The sequence below is a fragment of the Peromyscus maniculatus genome, chromosome 18, assembly GCF_049852395.1.
Source record: "Peromyscus maniculatus bairdii isolate BWxNUB_F1_BW_parent chromosome 18, HU_Pman_BW_mat_3.1, whole genome shotgun sequence".
NCBI classification, from domain to species: Eukaryota; Metazoa; Chordata; class Mammalia; order Rodentia; family Cricetidae; genus Peromyscus; species Peromyscus maniculatus.
The window spans coordinates 19,438,786-19,458,185 of NC_134869.1; the positions used below are offsets into that span (position 1 = coordinate 19,438,786).

A 19,400-nucleotide genomic window follows, 5' to 3' on the forward strand; every position below is an offset into this window, starting at 1 on the left:
CAGGAAGCAGCAGCCTACTGCAGACTCTGGGATTTCCGTATAATAGCATGTGGCAGATAGGAGCAGCTTTATCCACCCACACAGGTAGAGCAGCTTTTGAGAACAGCTGTGTCTGAGTATGGAAGAGCAGAATAGTCACATGGACCTCCAGCATGTACGTTCATCAGCTGACAGTGTGTTCCACATTGCTAGTCTGCAACCAATCTGGTTTTGTCCAATCCGGTGGTTCTCAACCTGTGGGTCGTGACCCCTGGGGGGGTTGAATGACCTTTTCACAGGGGTCACATATTGTATCCTGCATGTCAGATACTTACATTACTACTCATAGCAGTAACAAAATTATAGTTATGATATAGCAGCTAAAAAAATGTTACGGTTGGGGTGATCACACCATGAGGAACTGTTTTAAAGGGGCGCAGCCTTAGGAAGGTGAGGACCACTGGTCTAGTGCCTCTCACACCCCACTACCTTAACTGGATTATTTTAAAGAAAATCTGAGGCAATTACCAATTCTTCAGGAAATGTTTTATGTGTATAATTGTAAAAAGGCTTTCCCCCCCCCCCACCTCTGGCAGGTATTTTGACGGTTACATCATGGCGACCATAGAAGAAATCGCACACCAGATTATTGAACAGCAGATGGGTGAGGTATGTCTAGTTTACCGGTAGCTCACTTGCTGGCCTCCCAAGCTGTTGTTCTTCATGCTACATGTCTGTATTGGGTTGTGGACGTTCCAGATGGGAAGATAGCCAGCTCCCAGATAGCTTTTCTATGCAGTGAGAAGTAGTTTAATAACTGCAATAAGATATGCTAAGTACCGTGACTTTAATGTATATGGTGCCATGGAACAGACATATATACAAAAGGTTTATAACAATAAAAAATAAATGGAAAGCTAATAGAGAGGTGTAGGAGTGGACTCTGATCAGAGAATGTCATTTGGGGGTCAGGAAATCTGGACCAGTCTTAAATGACTACATCCAATTTTTCACAAAAAGCAACATGTGTCTTAGTTTGGGTTTCTGTTGCTGTGAGGAGACACCATGACCACAACAACTCTTATAAAGGAAACATTTAATTGAGGGGGCAGCTTACAGTTCAGAGGTTCAGTCCATCATGATAGGGAGCATGGCAGCATGCAGGCAGACGTGGTGCTGGAGCTGAGAGTCCTTATATCTTCATAGACAGGCAACTGGAAGTCACCTGGCTGTCACACCGAGTGAAACTTGAGAAAAAGACCCCAAAACCCGCCCCCCACAGTGACACACTTCCAACAGAAGGTGTGGCCCAGATTAAAGGTGTGGCCTCCAGCCTCAAAATCTGAATTAAAGGGAGTGTCATCCAGCCTCCTCCAACAAGACCGCACTTCCTCCAGCAAAGTCACTTCTCCTAATAGTGCCACTCCCTGTGAGCTGATGGGGGCCGAACACATCCAAACGACCACACTATGGCATATGTTTTGGGGGTTTTATCTGAAGTTTGTGACATATTACCCCCATAGACATTGTTAATTTTGACTCTTCAGTGTGAACTATTTTGACCATGTCTGACTTTTTGAAGTGATTTAAAAACATTGGGGCATATCAGGCCTCAGAAGCATAACAGTACCTCTTCTTAGGGACCTTGCCCGGCCTCCGTTCACTGTAGGAAAGAGATGGGCCCTGTTATTACAATAGCACCCAATAAAAACCAGTCTTGGGAACCAGGGAGATGGCTGATCCACATCGAGGGCTTGCCACTAATCCTAATGACCAGAGTTCAATCCCCAGAACCTGTGTGGTGATGAGAAAAAAACCAACAACTCTCGGAGGTGTCCCCTTACTCCACATGCCTGCCATGGAGTGCATGCACGCACATATGCGTGCTCACACGAGTCCACGCGCACACACACGTCATGCACACATACACAATAATAGGATAATAATAACTAGGATGGGATAGTTTGTGCTAAAAACATAAACATCCACATAGATCAATCAAGTTGTATCATAACCATCTACAATATGGTTGGTAGGGTTCAACTACCTCATAGACGTCAATCTTATGATAGTAGGAATGTGATAGTGAAATAAAAATTAAATCTTCCTCAAGATGTTAGTAACCATAAAAAATATTACTGACATGTCAGCCTACTGACACATGCCTATAATCCCAGAACTCAGGAGATAGAGGCAGGAGGACTTCAAGTTCAAGGCCAGACTAGGTTTAAATAATGGTGGACAAAATGATTAATTTTAAGAAAAATATGAAAACATCTATGACTTCCTAAGACAAAATACATGTTTCTTCAAAGCTCTGCCTGCCCTGTGCTAGGTTTTCCATTTGTATATAATGTAACTCCTGATTCCACGCTGCAGCTAACTTTTGCAGAGCTACACATCATGTTTTGGGACGGTATCAATGGACAATTTCCACAATTCAAGATGCTATTAAAATATTTCATTCCTTTCTACACTATCTATGTGAGACTGGGTTTCCTTTTTAAATTTGAACCAAAATAATATATTCTAATAGACCAAATGAAAAAGCAGATATGAACTTATAACTTTATTAAATCAGACATTAAAATAGTTCACAGAAATGTAAAACAACATCGCTCTTACTATTACATATTCAGTGGAGAAATAAACTTAGTTTCCATAAAACATTATTTCCTATTAGTATATGAATTTTTTTAAATGAATAAAGGTTTTCTAATTATCTTGGAAATTTTATGATGCCTCCTCCCCCCGACCCCGTTTCTTCATTTTATTCCCAAAGGACAGCCAGGGTAAAGCTAGAATATGGCCCCAGGCCTCAGGAACTTCCTGCATCGGGTGTACACCAGATCCTCTGCTCTGTCCCAGCAGCCCACTGGTTTATAGACAGGCTGTCATCCAGGCCTAGGCTCGGGCAGGGGTTGGGGAGACCTAGCCAGAGCACATAATTGTGAGTCCAGATATAGCAAGACGTGTCCTTCTGTTACCACGGGCTCCTCCATAAAAGCCTACAGCTTTCCCCTGATGTCATTCTAGCCCATATAAAACTTGGTAAAGTTCCACTTGAGAATGGCATTTCTTGACACGTCCCTCCTCTTGGGCTGGACCACTTCTAAAGATGATGGGGCCCTTTCCATTCTCATTGATCTTGGTGTGTATGTCTAATTTGACATGAGAGCTGGCTCCAGACTTAGAGAGTATAGAGGGGTCCTGAGACCGGAGAATTGCTTACCTAATTACTGTTCTTCTCCATTGAAGTCCAAGTTTATTGTTTTTCTTCTTAATTATTCTGTTACACTGTGGTAAATACTCCTTTATCGACCTAACGTTTCAACCCAGTGACAGTTAGATCACTCATACATATATATTTGTAGATAGAGGTTTGCCAAGGGTGTCCTGACCCGCAGGTTGAGAACTGCTAAGTGAGAAGTAGTGAAAGAAGGGAGGGACCAGAAGAGTGATAATCAAAATCGAATCATCCTGCTATTGTAGTTTATTTCTTTACTTATTTTGGGTTTTTTTGAGACTGGGTTTCTCTGTGTAGTCTTTGCTGTCCTGGAACTTGCTCTGTAAACCAGGCTGGCCTCAAACTCAGGAATCTGCTTGCCTTTGCCTCCCGAGTACAGGGATTAAAGACATGTGCCACCATTGTTTGGCTGGCTGTACTTTTGTTTATAAATTTCACACATGCTCTATTAGAATTTCATTAGAAGGAGAATTGCCATTTAAAGGGTGTATAACTGGCTTTCTAGCTTTGTTTTGAGGTTAAAATTGATGCATTAAAGAAAAACAAAAGCCAGATATAGTAGCACATCCCTAGTACTTAGGAGGCTGAAGCAGCGGGTTATGAGTTCAAAGCCAGTCTGGCTACACAGCCAGCCCTGTCTCAAAAAGCAAGCACACATGATTGAGTTGGATGGGTCATTAGTGTGCCCTGGTGTGTTAGATTGTTACAGAGCAGCAGACCGAACAGAAGATCCAGATCGTGACAGCACTTGACCATAGCACCCAGGGCAAGCAGTTCACGCTGGCCAATCACGAGGGCTCCGCCCCAGGAAAAGTCTTCCTCACAACGCCAGATGCCGCGGGCGTCAGCCAGCTGTTCTTTGCCACTCCTGACCTGGCCACACCGCACCTCCAGGTAAAAAAAAAAATGTCATTTTTCTCATCCGGGAACAACTAGCAGAGGATTAACGGGAAAGTAGATCTGAGGGAAGAGCCCAGAACTCTGCCGGCGTTCTCATAGATGTACCTGATGATGAGCTCCTCATACAACTCAACAGGGCCGCCTCAGCCCGTCTCAGGAATGGCCAGGTCTGTGGGTCTTTGTGCAGCAAGCAGTCATACTCGCATAATTATGGCTAATCATATTGGTAACATTTATTTGGAACTCCCTTTCTTTTTAAAAAGTCCACAAAAACTATCTTTGTATGCTGTCACTTTTAGGTGTGGAGGCAGCAGGGGCTCATTTGTGTGACATCGGGTGTCACTGTGTAGCCCAGGCTGCTGTAATTCAAGATCCTTGTCCCCTAGCCTCCCAAGTGCTGGGGCGGCAGGTGTGCACCACCAGGTCCACTTTTGTGTGTGTGTGTGTGTGTGTGTGTGTGTGTGTGTGTGTGTGTGTGTGTACATATATAGTGTGTGTGTATGTGTGTGTGTGTATGTGTGTGTGTATATATGTACATATATACGTGTGTGTGTGTGTGTGTGTGTGTGTGTGTGTGTGTGTGTATGCTTTTGCTGGGCCATTTCATTTGGAAAGGTTTTGAACTGTCAAAGGCAAATGTCATGAAAGGTCTTAGAACTTTTAGAATAATTAGACGTATTTCTCTATGGATAATTTTATATATGAATAGTGTTAGTGTGTATGAGTGGCTTACACTTAAAAATACTCGTGTATTTGTGTATCAAACATTTTTTAAGACTTATTTATTTTATATGTATGTGTGTACCTGAGGATACGTGCCCAAAATGTGTGCAGGTTCCTGAGGAGGCCAGAGGAGGCCATCAGTCACTGGAACTGGACATACAGGTTGGTTAGGAACTAACCACCTGACGTGGGTGCTGGGCACTGAACCTGTGTCCTCTACAAGCAGCGAGTGTTCTCAACCACTGGCTGGATTTTGGTGTTGGGTTTTGTTCTTTTTTTTTTTTTTTTTTAAAGATTTATTTATTTATTTATTTATTATGTATACAGCATATGTGACTGCAGGCCAGAAGAGGGCACCAGACCTCATTACAGATGGTTGTGAGCCACCATGTGGTTGCTGGGAATTGAACTCAGGACCTCTGGAAGAGCAGTCAGTGCTCTTAACCGCTGAGCCATCCTCCAGCCCGGGTTTTGTTCTTGAGAAAGAGTCTCACTGTGTAGCCCCGGCTGGACTGGAACTGAATACACCAGGCTGGACTTGAACTCACAAAGATCCACCTGCCCTCCCCACCCCTTCTCATGATACTGGGGTCAGAGGTGTGTGCCGTTGTGACTGTTGTGAAGAAGGGAAAGATACTCATGGTTTTGGCCTTGTCTAACACTGACGTATTTCCTCTGTGTGTGGAAGAAAACTGGCTTAACTGCTGTGTCCACGGTCAGAGTTCTTAGTTGACGAGTAATTTATGTCAGAGTCAGAAGCGACTCTGACTCTGTGTTCCTTCACTGTTGGCAGCATGAGGCTGTTGCTGACCAATGACGTTTTTCTTCTTCTAAAAGCTCTTTACAGAAAATTCGCCTGACCAAGGACCAAATAAAGTTTTTGATCTTTGTGTAGTATGTGGAGACAAAGCATCAGGTATGAATAAAAATAATTCTGTATATGTTATACTCTTAAAGTAACTGCCCCTCAACTGTGTTCCCTCTGACACTATAAATAGAATAATAGTTTTTATGCTTCATCTTTGTGGCCTCTAAAACTTCACTTTTCTCTCTTTTTTATACTTTTTCTTAGGTGTCATTTCATTTGATTTATAATGGCATAGAATATTTGTTTTGGTTTCATCATTAGGAGGTAAACACAAAAACGTTTTAAATGTAAAAATTAAATTTGCCAAAGGAATCATTGGAAAATGAATTGTGGTCTTTAATAATACATTATGTCGTAAATTTATTTTAACACACTTCCCCAAATCCTATTTTAGAAATTCAGAGTAAATTGAATTGCTGAATGGAAGATCCTTTGGTCAACCTTTATTTAGAGTTCTGCATATCTGATTTGGTTAGTTTCCCATCCAAGAATGAGCCAGCCTGACCTGGTTAGCTTCTGTGATCAGATGGGGTCTGCCGGGGAAGTTCACTCTCAGACCTGGGTGGGCTGCTCTCCGTCGGTTCTGGATGCTCAGGGATGAGTCATTTTAACTCTGATCATACTGGCTTCCTGTCAGAAGTCATGCCCATGTCTGCTCATACATATGCACAGGTGTCGGTGGGCAGAGTTTCAGGGCCCAGCTTGTTTCTGTAAAATTGTTTTTGAAATTTCTCTATAAAAACTTCCATTAGAACTTTTCCTCAAGTTTGTGTAATTTGTTAATGTCATCATACAAAACACATGATTGGTGAAGTAACAAGTTAATCAAAATGTAATGTGTGTGTGAGCAGTTGGCTTGGCTGTATCTGTGTGTACTGTGTGTGCACCTGATACTGTGGAGGCTGGAAGAGGGTATCAAGTCCTCTGGCACTGGAGCTGCAGCTGGATGGTGGGTGCTGGGAACTGATCCTGGACCCTCTGACAGAGTAGCAAGTACTCTTACCGCCAAGCCTTCTCTCTGGTCCAGACTACAATAGCTTTATTAAGAAGTTTTCAAGGTGGAACTCACAAAGAAAGGATACTATACTTCCAGGAGTAGGTAGCACTTTTCATTCTTCTGGAGCATGGAGCTGTAATATTAAATATCTATTATATCCAAGGATACAGATTGGTAGAATGTTTGCCTAGCGTGTACGAGGAGCTGTATTTACCCCCTAACGGGGGAGGGGGGGACACTGTTATATGATGTATGACAAAAGTATAATTTGTAAACTTTCTTAGGATTAAAAATTTTAATGTGCATAATAGAATTTTTGATGATGATTTTGGCCCTAATGTTACATTATAAAATTCAAAACTATATATCACTGAAGTTACCGCAGGATATGGTTGTTTGATTCTCTACTTAAATCCTAAAAAAAATTTTGTCAGAATCTCAAAATCACAATTTCATTCTACATGTTGTTGTTTTCATAGAAAAACTGAGTTTATTTCACTTCTAACCTATAGTATGTTTTATATTGTCTTAAACATTCATCTCTAGGACGTCATTATGGAGCAATAACTTGTGAAGGCTGCAAAGGATTTTTTAAAAGGAGCATCCGGAAAAATTTAGTGTATTCGTGCCGAGGCTCGAAAGACTGTGTAATCAATAAGCACCACCGGAACCGCTGTCAGTACTGCAGGTTACAGCGCTGTATCGCCTTCGGGATGAAACAGGACTGTATGTACTTCCCGGAAAGGAGTAATGCTTTGTATTCTCGGAGTGTACACACGTTAGCGTTGAGCCGCTCAGGTGCCCTGTGCTGTGTTAGCGACTTTTTTTTCTGTCACTGTAGTTAAATGCCATGACCAGAGCAACTGAAAGAACAGAAGGCTTGTTGGGTTTATGGCTCCCGAAGGCCGGAAGGTTCTGTGCTAACTGGACCAGGAAGCAGGCTACTCACGTTTTAGCCTCATCCAGGAAGTGGAGCGAGGCTACAAACGCTCACAGTTCACTGCAGCCACAGACGTCCTCCAGCAGGCTCTTCTTGTTCAAACATGACATGGGCTTTTTAATCCAGTTGTCCAACTAAAAGTAGAATATATACATATGTATTTATTATTCAATAAACATTTTTAATACTCCTGTGCCAAGCACACATTTCCAGTTGGCACTTAGCACCCAATGATTTTTCTAAGTTGTCTCAGAATTTAAAATTTTTAATGTGCAAAATAGAATTTTTAGTGATTTTGTTGTCTTTCCTAAGTTCTCTGCAGTATTGTCAATGTTACATTCTAAAATTGAAAACTATGTATCATTCAAGTAGCTAGACGTCAGTGTACTTTGTGACTGATGGCCAAAATGTGATCCTGGTGACAGCAGCCACTACTGATGGAACTGTCCATGTGCTAAAAGCAGCTCCTTACACATCCATGTCAGCATCTTCTCATAGCAGTTCTCTGCGGTTGGTTATGCTGCTAACACGCAACGCCTTCCCCGGAGAAGGTTGAAAACTCACCAAAGGACAGACAGCTAGCAGGTGACTGAGCCGAGTTCTGAGTTCTGACAGTTTGCGTTCCCCTCCGCCCCGAAAGAAAGTGTACATTTAACAACGGTCTTACCTCCTCTCTAGGTCCTACAAATTCCTATAGATAGTGCACGTTGTGTAGATGAGCTTCTGTGTGATGCACATTTATTTCTTAACCAGAAAGGCTCTCCTTAGCCCTTTTTTTTTTATTAGTATTATCTTCAACTGATTTCTTTTTCTTTATATGGAGTTCTTCCTTCTTGATCATGAGGTTTCTTTGTCTTGTCTTTTTTTTTTTTTTTCCCCCTCTAGACAGGGTTTCTCTGTATAGCTTTGGTGCCTGTCCTGGATCTCACTCTGTAGACCAGGCTGGCCTCGAACTCACAGAGATGCCTCTGCCTCCCGAGTGCTGGGATTAAAGGCGTCCGCCGCCACCGCCACCACCACCACCCAGCATGAGGTTTCTGTTTTTCTACCATAGGAGTGGCCAAATAGGAAGAAATGTGAATAAGATGTACATTGACCAGTTTTACAAATAGGGAGCAACATCATTGAATGTGAATAGACTCTGTAAAGATTGATGGTTGCCTTTGGAATTCACTGGGAAGCAGCGTCTCCCTCTTGCTAGTCATACTGATGGCAAGAAGCCTAGGTTTACAAATTTACATAAAGTCTCTTGTAGTATAATTATTTAACATGTTTTCACAGCTGTTCAGTGTGAAAGAAAACCCATTGAAGTGTCCCGAGAAAAATCTTCCAACTGTGCGGCCTCAACAGAAAAAATCTACATCCGCAAAGACCTCCGAAGCCCGCTGGCTGCCACTCCAACCTTTGTGACGGACGGCGAGGCCACCAGGTGCCATACAGATGACACTAAGAAGCGGGTCACTTGCTACTTTTTCCAGATCAAGTAAGACTGAAATTTGTGCTTCATTTGTTACAGGTCAACAGGACTGTTGGATTCAGGAATGTTCGTGAATATTCATCCGTCTGGAATAAAAACAGAACCAACTATGCTAATGGCACCAGATAAGGTATATAGTGCAGTTTAAAAGACCCTCCCTCCCCCGTCCTCGTGGTGCTGGCGTTGGAGCCCTTAGCCCCCTGCTCTACTACAGAGCAGTAATTCCTCTTTCCTTTCTGAAAAGACTTTATTTATATATGTTATGTACACAGTGTTCTGCCTGCATGTATCCCTGCAGGCCAGAAGAGGGCATCAGATCCCACTACAGATGGTTGCGAGCCACCATGTGGGTGCTGGGAATTGAACTCATGACCTCTGGAGGAGCAGACAGTGCTCTTAACCACTGAGCCATCTCTCCAGTCTCTAATTCCTGTTCCTAAAGCTAAAATTACTTGATAAAATTTTTCACCGTGTCACTAAAATTTTATCTTGACCATGAAAGCAACAAAAAGTAAAAGTGTTCCCAGTTTTTCTTTCATCTTGAAGTGAAAGCTATCAGAAAATTAATTGATGCTAAATCTAAACCAAACCTAATAAATGGTTCACTTCCTGAATCCCAGCAACTTAGAAAGCTAAAAGCAGGAAATGACTGGGAATGGATCCAGCCCAATCTGCACTCTGATTTGAGGATCAGCCGTGATGTATTGTGAACCCATCTGATCAGAATTCTTACCTGACTTCCTCTTATTTTTCCTGCTAGATTTATTATATTTTATGTATTATTTTACATATTACATTTTACTTGGAGTATTACTCTAAGTAAAGGGAAATTCTCAGCATACCTCCATTAGAACACTCCCTTGAGTCTCAGGATTCTCTGTGGCCGCTGTGCATCTCAGCCTCTCTGGGGTCAGGGTGGGAATGAAATTGCAAGTGCTCTCAGATGACACCCCAGTCCTCGAGACTCTCTTGAGACTGAAGCCGATCTCTGCTCGAGTCTAAAGGAGAGATTTCTGCATGTGTGCGTGCACACACATACATGTGTGCCTGCTTGTGGACATCCTCATGCTCACGCTCACAATGCCCTGCTGTATTGCCGTCTGCCTTGTCCTATGAGACAGGGTCTTAGCGAACCCAGAATTTGGAGTTCCAGTTGGGGGGAGCCAGTGAGGCCCCCGGCAACCCTCCTGTCTTTCTCTTCCCTGGATGTGGCAATGACAGGAACACACATGGTTGTTTATGTGTGCGCTGGGGATCTGAATTTAGATCTATCTTTGTGCTTGTACAGCAGCCACTGTTGCCCATGAAGCCATCTCCCTGGCCCTAAAAACTGCTCTATTTAGATAAACTTGATAAACTTCCTGCAGTTTTCCAAAACTGTGTGAGAAGAGAAAGTTTTCCTAAAAAGGTTTGTAACCTATTTTTGTTATTTTTTTTTACTGTGTCTGTATGCCACCATACACATATGGAGGTCAGAGAACAACTTTCCAGAGTTGGCTGTCCTTTCCCACCATGTGGGTGGGATCTCGTCATACAAGGAATCCTGGTTAGTGGCCAGTGCCTTTGCTCTGAGCTGCCGTGCTGGCCCTGAAAAGCCTTGGGAGTGTCTCGGGGAAGACTTTCCTCCACCAGCCCCGGGCTCTGCCTCTGCAGCACTGTCAGCCCCAAAGTCGTCAGGGCATTGAGTGGAAGAGTAGGTGCATCATGCATGAAGTCCTTGGTTCAGTCTCAGCACCGGAAGGTGTAATGCAAAACACGACAAATGGACCCGAATTTCACATCACAAGATGAGGTTTCTCCATGTTGCGTTACTTAAGAATCTCCAGTGGCAGAAACTTTGAAATCTAGTTAGACATGCTGTCTCATGGAAAGGAATATTAACATTTCTGAGTTGTAAATAAAAGTTAAGATACCTAGCAGAATATATGAGCAAATGCCTTTAATCTAATCTCAGCATTCAGGAGGCAGAGGCAGGAGGAGCTGTCTGAGCTTGAGGCCAGCCTGGTCTCATACAGTGAATTCCAGGCCAGCCGGGACTACACACTTAGACCCTGTCTCAAAAAACAAAACCTAAACAAGAAAAAAAAAATTAAAATAGTTAAAAATACTAATTACTCGTATTCTTATTTAAGAAGGTTAATTGGCTATGAACATAGGCTCTGCAATCCAGCAGGCCCCTATTCTTCATGGCCTGTGTGACCATAGTCATTCATTCCATGAATGACGCCCTAGTACTGTGGGGCTGACAGTGCTGCAGAGGCAGAGCCCGGGGCCGGTGGAGGAAAGTCTTCCCCGAGACACTCCCAAGTCTTCAGGGCCAGCAAGGCAGCTCAGAGCAAAGATATATATACCCACACACAGACACACCTAATGTAAAAAGCAAAACTAAATCTTTGGGGCTGGAGAGATGAGATGGCTCAGAGGTTAAGAGCCTTTACTGCTCGTGGAGAGGACCCACGTTCAGTTCCCTGCCCCTACATGGCCGCTCACAGTCATCTGTAACTCCAGTACCAGGGAACCCAATGCCCTCTGTTGACCTCTGAGGGCACCAGGCCGCATGGGCTGCACAGACATGCATGCAAGCAAAACACCCATACACACAAAATTAAAATATTTTAATCTTAAAAGTTTTGGAAGTTTTAACAATATTAAATCATTACCTCTAAAAAGAATTATTACCTAATTTGATATCCTTTTTAGAGGAAGTAACTATGACTTGGCTGGATTAGTTAGTAAGTAGAATTTTTGTTTAAGCTTTGTAAATGTTTTTTATAAACTTATACCTATTTTTAAGTCTATGTTTTCCTCGGGAGTTTTTCTTTTTTCTTTAAGGGCGACCTCTCACTCGGTAGCCCACACTGGCCTTGACTTTGTGGAAACCCTCTCACCTCGTCCTCTTGAGTCTGGCATGGATTACAGAAACGAACTGCTGTACTCATCAATTTGATTTATTAATTTGCTTTTCTCTCAGTATTTCATGACCTAGAATTTGATATTTGAGGTTTTGAAATATCAGTACCGCTTTGCAAAATTTTAGTCCTTTCTTTATTTTTAAGGTTGAATCATGCCAAGGAGACCTAAGCACACTGGCCAGTGTGGTCACGTCACTGGCGAATCTCGGCAAAGCTAAAGACCTTCCTTACACTAGTCACGACATGCCTGTGGTGGAAAGCTTACGCAACGGGGATGCCCCCTTCTGTGCATTTCATCAGGATATCCAGACCAACGGGGACGTCTCAAGGTAAATCTGGTCTCTTCTTCTAAACTGCATTCTGAGTTGATTAGAGTGTTTTTGTGTTAACGTCTGTCTCTAAAAGTTTCTGAAAAGTATTTCAGTAAGAAATATAGAAGTGTAAGGTATAGTACGGGTTAATTGAAAATCTGCTTATAGTGCAGCATGCTGAACACACTCCATTCTGAGTTTCATGAGCAGGAAGTGTATATTATAAAGTTAGTACTGCAGTCTGGCAGGTTGGGGATTTCCTTTATCTTAAATGACAGTTGGGGTCTGACGTTTCCTTTTGTGTTTAGATGTTTTCCCGCTGTATGTAGAACGAAACATGTTTCCTAAGCAGCCATCTTGATTTCCCAGCCACCACTAATTTCTGTTGATAATGTCAAAGATCTCATTGAAATAACTATTTTAAATTATACTTAAGGAAAATAGAATCAGAATTTGATTTTATTTTGTCAGGAATACAGAGATGAAATTCCGTCGGAGTTTTCTCAGACTTCCGTTTATTATTTTATATTTCATATTGCGCTGGGGTATCCCTGAGTGGTGGTAGAATGCTCACCCGGTGTGTCCTAGGCCCTGGGTTTGAGGGACAGCATTGCAAAAGGACCGGAAAGGGGGACATAGCAGTGGAGCCTTGGGGAGTTGTTGAGCGTAGGACTTCATTTAAGGAACTCTAGAAAATGTATCCTGTAACAGTATGGGAAACTGTTTTCAATGATTACTTGGTAACTTCAGTTATCTATCATCCTAATCTTAAATTCTTATCTGTGTGCATTTAAGTAACCACAAGTGTAAAAATAGTCTGAATTTTTAAGTAAAATCAAAACTGAACTTGTTTTGTGTTTGATATAGCAAAGTCGACATAAATAGCTTGCATATGAAGGAATGAGTATGAGGATTTCTCTCATACTTAAAGAGATGATAATTTCTTGGTAATATGGTAATATATAATATTTTAAAGTACACTTACTAAGTTTAATTTGTTGGCTTTGGAGCTGATCACAGAGGTCACTGAAATACAGCGTCTGTCTGTCATACAAGAACGCTGTTGTTTTCTGGAGCCTGGTTTGTTACTGTTCGTTTTGTGTGTGCATACCCCTCCTGACGGTGGCACTGGAGCCCAGGTCCTTTTCAACACTACACAGCCTTCCACCACTGAGCCAACCCCTGCCCTATCTGCAAAGGAATTTTTATGCTTAGGTGCCCCCACCCCCATCCTGGGCACTAAACCCATGGCCTAGTGTGTGCTAGACAAGTGTTCTACCATTGAGCTATCCTCGCCCCTTGACTTAAATCTTAACTCCAGAACTTTGTAGAGGAATTTCATTTGCCTGTTGGAGACTGGCCGAGCTCACAGCGTCTGCTGTCTCCTTGTAGGGCGTTTGACACCCTCGCCAAAGCCTTGACTCCCGGAGAAAGCCCAGCCTGTCATAGCCCAGTGGAGAGCATGGACGGACACCTCATCCCTGGAGAGTCGAGCTACATGGAAAAAGAGGGGCCACTGCTCAGCGACTCCCATGTAGTTTTCAGGGTACCTTTGATTTTTTTTATGTTATGCTACTGTTGGATTCTGATCTTCCTTTCAGCAGTCAGAACTTGCCTGTTAACTTTTAGAGTCAGAAGTAGCCGTGGTAGAATTTCAGCCCTGAGCCACGCCCTGCTGTAGAACACAGTGGATCAGCTTGCTGCTCTCAGTTGTGATAGGGCAAGTAGGTGGTTAGGTTTTAATAATTCTCTACATTTAATTCATTTATATTGTATGTGTGAGTGCTTTGCATGCATACCTGCGTGCCAGAAGAGGTCTTCAGATCCTACTGTAGATGGTTGTGAGCCCAGCCAGGCGGTGGTGGCGCACGCCTTTAATCCCAACACTCGAGAGGCAGAGGCAGGTTGATCTCTGAACTCAAGGCCAGCCTGGTCTACAGAGAGACTCTAGGATAGCCAAGGCTACACAGAGCAGGAGAAACTGCCTTGTAAAACAAAATCAGGAAGATTTTAGGGTCAGTTAGGCACAATTGCTTTCTTTCATTAGGCGTGGACATTCATTGTGTCCTGGATACATGGCTTTGTTCAGTGCCTGGCTACTATTTTAGTGTAAACTGGTGTCTAAGACCCAGATATTTTGCTCTCACATTAGAAATAATAAAGATAAAAATGATGAATGTGTGACTGAGCTACCTTACTTAGCTACCCTTCAGCATTATCATATGGGGGTGCTTGTTACATAATGCATTTTAGCCTTAGGTTTCTAACTCCTGGTACTTGTAAAAACCATTTTGGAAAAGGAGCATTTGGAATTTATCCTAAATACATTTTGTCATGGTGCTGGGGATGAATCCCTACGTGTACTCTACGTGTCTATGTGCTCCTACGCATGGCCAGTGCCCTACCCCGCGCCTCTCTCACCCCCGTACTCTTTATAATGGAAGCAGCACAGCTAGACTATTAGAAGCGATACAGATGGAGCCTACGAAGTAACTCTCTAAAGCTTGATCTGTTCCTCAGATTAATATGCTGAACCGAGCTGTAGATGTGCCCACCGCTGAGATCTCGTTAGCACCATAACTGACCCTCTTGGATCTTTGCTTTGCCCTTGTGAATACTGTTAGAAAGGGGTGTGTAAAATAATTGAGTATACACAGATCACAGTCAGCCGTACACAGCAGTTCTGGGACACTTGAGAATGATTTACAGTGGATATAAACTTTCCTGCTAGACCAAAACACCATAGAAGATTGGTATTTCAGAATTCAGCTTGGTTGAAATAGCCATAGGAAAAGTTCACATGGCCTAATAATTGCCATAACATGATATACCAGTTAAATGCAGCAGAGAAAACAATTCTCATGTAAAATTTTACTAAATACATTTTACTAAATAAATTGTACTTATAAAAATTCAAGTGTTTTATCTGCACTCCCCAAAAACGTTTCATAGGTGATATAAGAAGAGATAGTAAGAATAATTAGTGCCTAAAAGTTATTGTTGGAGCTATGGACAAGGGGATCAAGGCAAGATGCTTTTCCCATGGTTCTTTCATCTTCTAAATGAAGTCCATTCTCTTGTGTGCTCAGTTTCATTTCCCACTCTGGACTGAGATTGGAGGAAGGACAAGGAGAGAGGTGGAGGCAGAGACCCGGTGCACGCAGGGACAAATAGCTCTTTTAGACAGCCGCTGATCAGCTTCCTTCAATCAGTTCTCGGGTTTTTAATTCTATGAACTAAATGCTTGGGACAGATGAATTCAACAAATTCAAACTTGGCTTTTCTCTCTGGAGCTGGTGGGTTCTTCCTCTCCTGGAAACGGCAGCAGCTTCAACCCTTGCTTCCAGTCCTGGGAAGAGTTCTAGTTTTCTGCAGTCATTCCACGGGTCAGGTCTCCTGCTGCTCTCCTCCGGCCTGGGTTTCGGGGCTGACACCCCCCTTCAGATCCCGGACTTCTCAGTCCCCGAGCAGAGCCACCCTGTGTCCCTCTGTTGCTCTGTGTGTCTAATTGGCATATTTCCCTATCTGTTCTCTCAGCTGAGCCATGACACTTCTCTTGGATGAGTTGAAGTTTTTATTCTCATTTCATAGTGAAACTAAGATTTGTGTATTTTAATATCTTATTCAAAGCAACCTAAATGTAGGAAGGAGAAGCCATCCGGTGATATAACAGCAAGTAAAGAATCTAGAATGATAGTAATATTTTTATTTATGACTTTTTTGAGTTATGATTTCAAAAATCTCTTTCACTTTATTCCTATAGGAACAATTAAGGTAAATAGGACTTCTATCCTTTGAAGTAAATCCATAGGACAAGGGTGAGGCCGTTTTCAAAACTGATGTGATGCTGAACTCAAACCCTCCCTGTCCTCCCTCAGGTGACTCCCCTTCATCCTGCACTTGAATCTCCCCCTTCCTGTTTCTATCAACTGTGTCTTAAAGCTCCTTTAAAGTTCTAGCTCGAATTGTCACAGTGATATCTTTGTCCCGTATGTCTTCTCCATCTTGTCCTGGATCCTGAAATCAGTGCATCTTTGTTAAAGATCAACCTACTATGTCACTGACAATTTAAAGTGTGACAAGACCCTGTCACAAAAATCAGCCAGCCAGCATATTTCATAGCTTCCATTGCTCATGTGGGGTTCAGCTGCCGCTCTGTCACATGACCTTTTAAGGCCCTTCCCATTCCAAGTCACGTCTCCATCACTCCTCACACATGCCCTTCTCAATCCTGCCCACAGTTCTCACTGGTCAGATGTGAGTTCTGAGATAACAGCTCACAGTGCTCACAGTGCTCATCAGTCACCTGAAGGAAGGCCTAACCCAGAGTCACAAATCTTGAAAGACAGTCCGTATCTCCTACAAGTCAAATGGGTTTTTCAAAGTTTTATTCTGACAGAATTTGATGTAGAAGCTGCACTAGAGAGGTAATTGCCAAGGCAAGTAAGGCAAACATACAGCTAGTGTTTTCTTTGTTTAAAGGTGGTTTAAAACTATTTGCAAAGGGTTTTGAGGGGTTTTGGAGGGTATTGTTTTCTTTTGTGGATTTCTGCTACTTTGGTTTTGGTTTCTGAGACAGGAGCAGGGTCTTGCTGCATAGCACACGTGGTTGTGAGCTCTCCATCCTCTTGTATGCTGTGATGAGAGGCATGTGCCCTGAGTATTCTGTAGTGTTGTTCTGTAGCGTCCCTCACCCATAGGACTGGTTGTTTTGGGTAATTCCCCTAAGTTTTCACCGCCCTCCCCCACACCCACTCACCTTAAGCAATTCTGAAATGGTATATTTCCCAAAATTTTTACACTTATTCCCATGTAAAAACAGTCACATTTTTGTTTGTAAAGGCATTTAGTATTTGCTCGCTTCTCTCAGGAACTGGGGCTGGGGAAGATGCTCGGTCAGTGCGTGCTTCCCACATAGCATGAGGACCCACGCTCAGATCAGCAGCATCAAAGAAGAGGTCGAGCGTGGTGTGTGAACTTGGAATCCTAGCTCTGGGGAGGGACACAGGGGCTCCCTGGGGCTCATTGGCCAGCTAGTCTTCAGATTTTGTGAGAGACTGTGTCTCAAAACAAGGTGAGGAGCCAGCAGAGAGATGATTCAGCGGGTAAAAGCACGTGCCTCCGAGCCTGATGACCTGAGTTTGACCCCTGAGATGCACAGTGGAGAGAACTGATTCTGAAAGTTGTCCTCTGACCTCCACATGTACACCATGGCACACATCCATACTCATATACACGTATCATATGCAAAGTAAGTAAAAAAATATGGAGAGCAATAGAGGAAGACACTCAACACCAACCTGTGGTCTCTGTGCATACACCTGCACACATACATCACATGTGCACACACATACACACACAGGTGTTTTTAAAGACATGTTTTGTGTTTTCTGAATTGTGTTTTACCTTGCTGCTCCAGTAAACATTTGAAAATTTTTTCATCGTGAGTCTGTCGGTGTTGTTTGGTGGTAGAATGGATTCTCAACATGCCAAGGTCCTGGGTTCAGACCTCAGAAGACAATCTTATATAGGGTTTAAACCATCTATTTCCCTATCTCATCATTTGGTACTGTCAATATTAATAAATAGGTAAATCAAACTGTTGATGTAGCGCAGCTGGTAGAGCATTTGTCCCGCATACATAAAGCCCTGAGTTCGATCCCCAGCTCTACAGATAAAAGTATATACTTAGCAAGCTTGAGTGCACACATTCTTTTTTTTCTTTCCCTATTGAAAATAATATTTTTTTGCCAAGTGGTGGTGGCAAATCCCAGCACTCGGGAAGCAGAGGCAGGTGGATTTCCATGTGCTTGAGGCAAGGCTGGTCTACAGAGCAAGTTCCAGGACATCCAGGGCTACACAGAGAAACTGTCTCAAAAAAATAAAAGAAAAAGAAGAAAATAATTTTTTTCATGGAACCTATTCTGATCACAGTTTCCCATCCCCCGATCCTCTTCACCTCTCCATCATCCAACTCTACTCCTTCCTTCCTTCCTTCCTCCCTCCCTCCCTCCCTCCCTCCCTCCCTCCCTCCCTCCCTCCCTCCCTCCCTCTCTCTTTCTCTCTCTCTCTTTCTCTTTCTCTTTCTCTTTCTCTTTCTCTTTCTCTTTCGAACAAACAGGCAAACAAGCAAACCAGAATAAAAAAAGAAAAAGTATAAGAGAAACACACACACACACACACACACACACACACACACACACACACACACACACCATAAAACGCAGAATTGGAAACCATACTATACAAGAAAAGGGGACCTACATTCTATTCCTAAAAGTAAGGATTTGGTAAACCTTTGTGCCTAATTTTGAACAAAGACAACTTTTTTTACTAATTTTTTTGATTGAAAATAGATTTCTCTCATACAGTACATCCCGACCACAGTTTCCTTCCCTCCACCTCCCCTGTCGCCCAGATCCACTCCTCCTGTTTCCCTTCAGAAAAAAGCAGGCCCCCAAGAGACAACAACCAAACATGACAAGACAAGATACACTAAGACAAGTCAAAAGCCCTCATGTTGAAGCTGGACAAAGCAACTCAGTAGGAGGAAGAGAGTCCCAAGAGCAGGCAAAAGAGTCAAAGACACCCCAGCTCCCACTGTTAGGAGTCCCACAAAAGCAACAAGCTAACAGCCATAGCATCTATGCGGAGGACTGGAGCAGACCCATGCAGGACTCAGGCTTACTGCTTCAGTCCCTGTGAGCCAGTACGAGTCCTGCTCAGATTCAGTGGGCCATGTTCTGGTGTCCTCCATCCCCTCTGACTCCTAAAATCGTTCCTCTCCCTCTTCAGCAGGGTTCCCTAAACTCTGATGGGAAGCACCTGGTGGAGACCTCCAGTTTAGACTCTCTGCATAATGTCTGACTGTGGGTCTCTGCACCTGCTCCCATCTGCTGCTGGAGGAAGCCTCTCTGATGATGACTGGACAAGGCACCAATCATATTTGCCTTTCTGGGTTTGGTTACCTCAGACAGGATGATCTTTTCTAAAAAGATCCATTTGCCTACATCCATTGCTGCATCCATTTGCCTACAAATTTGATG

At 43.0% G+C, this 19,400-nt stretch overlaps 1 protein-coding gene across 2 annotated transcripts in view; it reads left to right on the forward strand.

Moving 5' to 3' along the window:
• Positions 1-19,400, forward strand: part of Nr2c1 (nuclear receptor subfamily 2 group C member 1) — a 47,408-nt gene that overhangs the window by 7,588 nt on the left and 20,420 nt on the right. For both annotated transcript variants that reach the window (XM_006988451.4, XM_042263578.2), the window contains exons 2-9: positions 576-648; positions 3,926-4,120; positions 5,687-5,765; positions 7,261-7,440; positions 8,936-9,083; positions 9,171-9,261; positions 12,188-12,372; positions 13,747-13,900. In XM_006988451.4, the coding sequence (XP_006988513.1) occupies positions 595-648; positions 3,926-4,120; positions 5,687-5,765; positions 7,261-7,440; positions 8,936-9,083; positions 9,171-9,261; positions 12,188-12,372; positions 13,747-13,900 (1,086 nt within the window). In that variant the 5' untranslated portion in view covers positions 576-594. The remainder of the gene's footprint in view (positions 1-575; positions 649-3,925; positions 4,121-5,686; positions 5,766-7,260; positions 7,441-8,935; positions 9,084-9,170; positions 9,262-12,187; positions 12,373-13,746; positions 13,901-19,400) is intronic.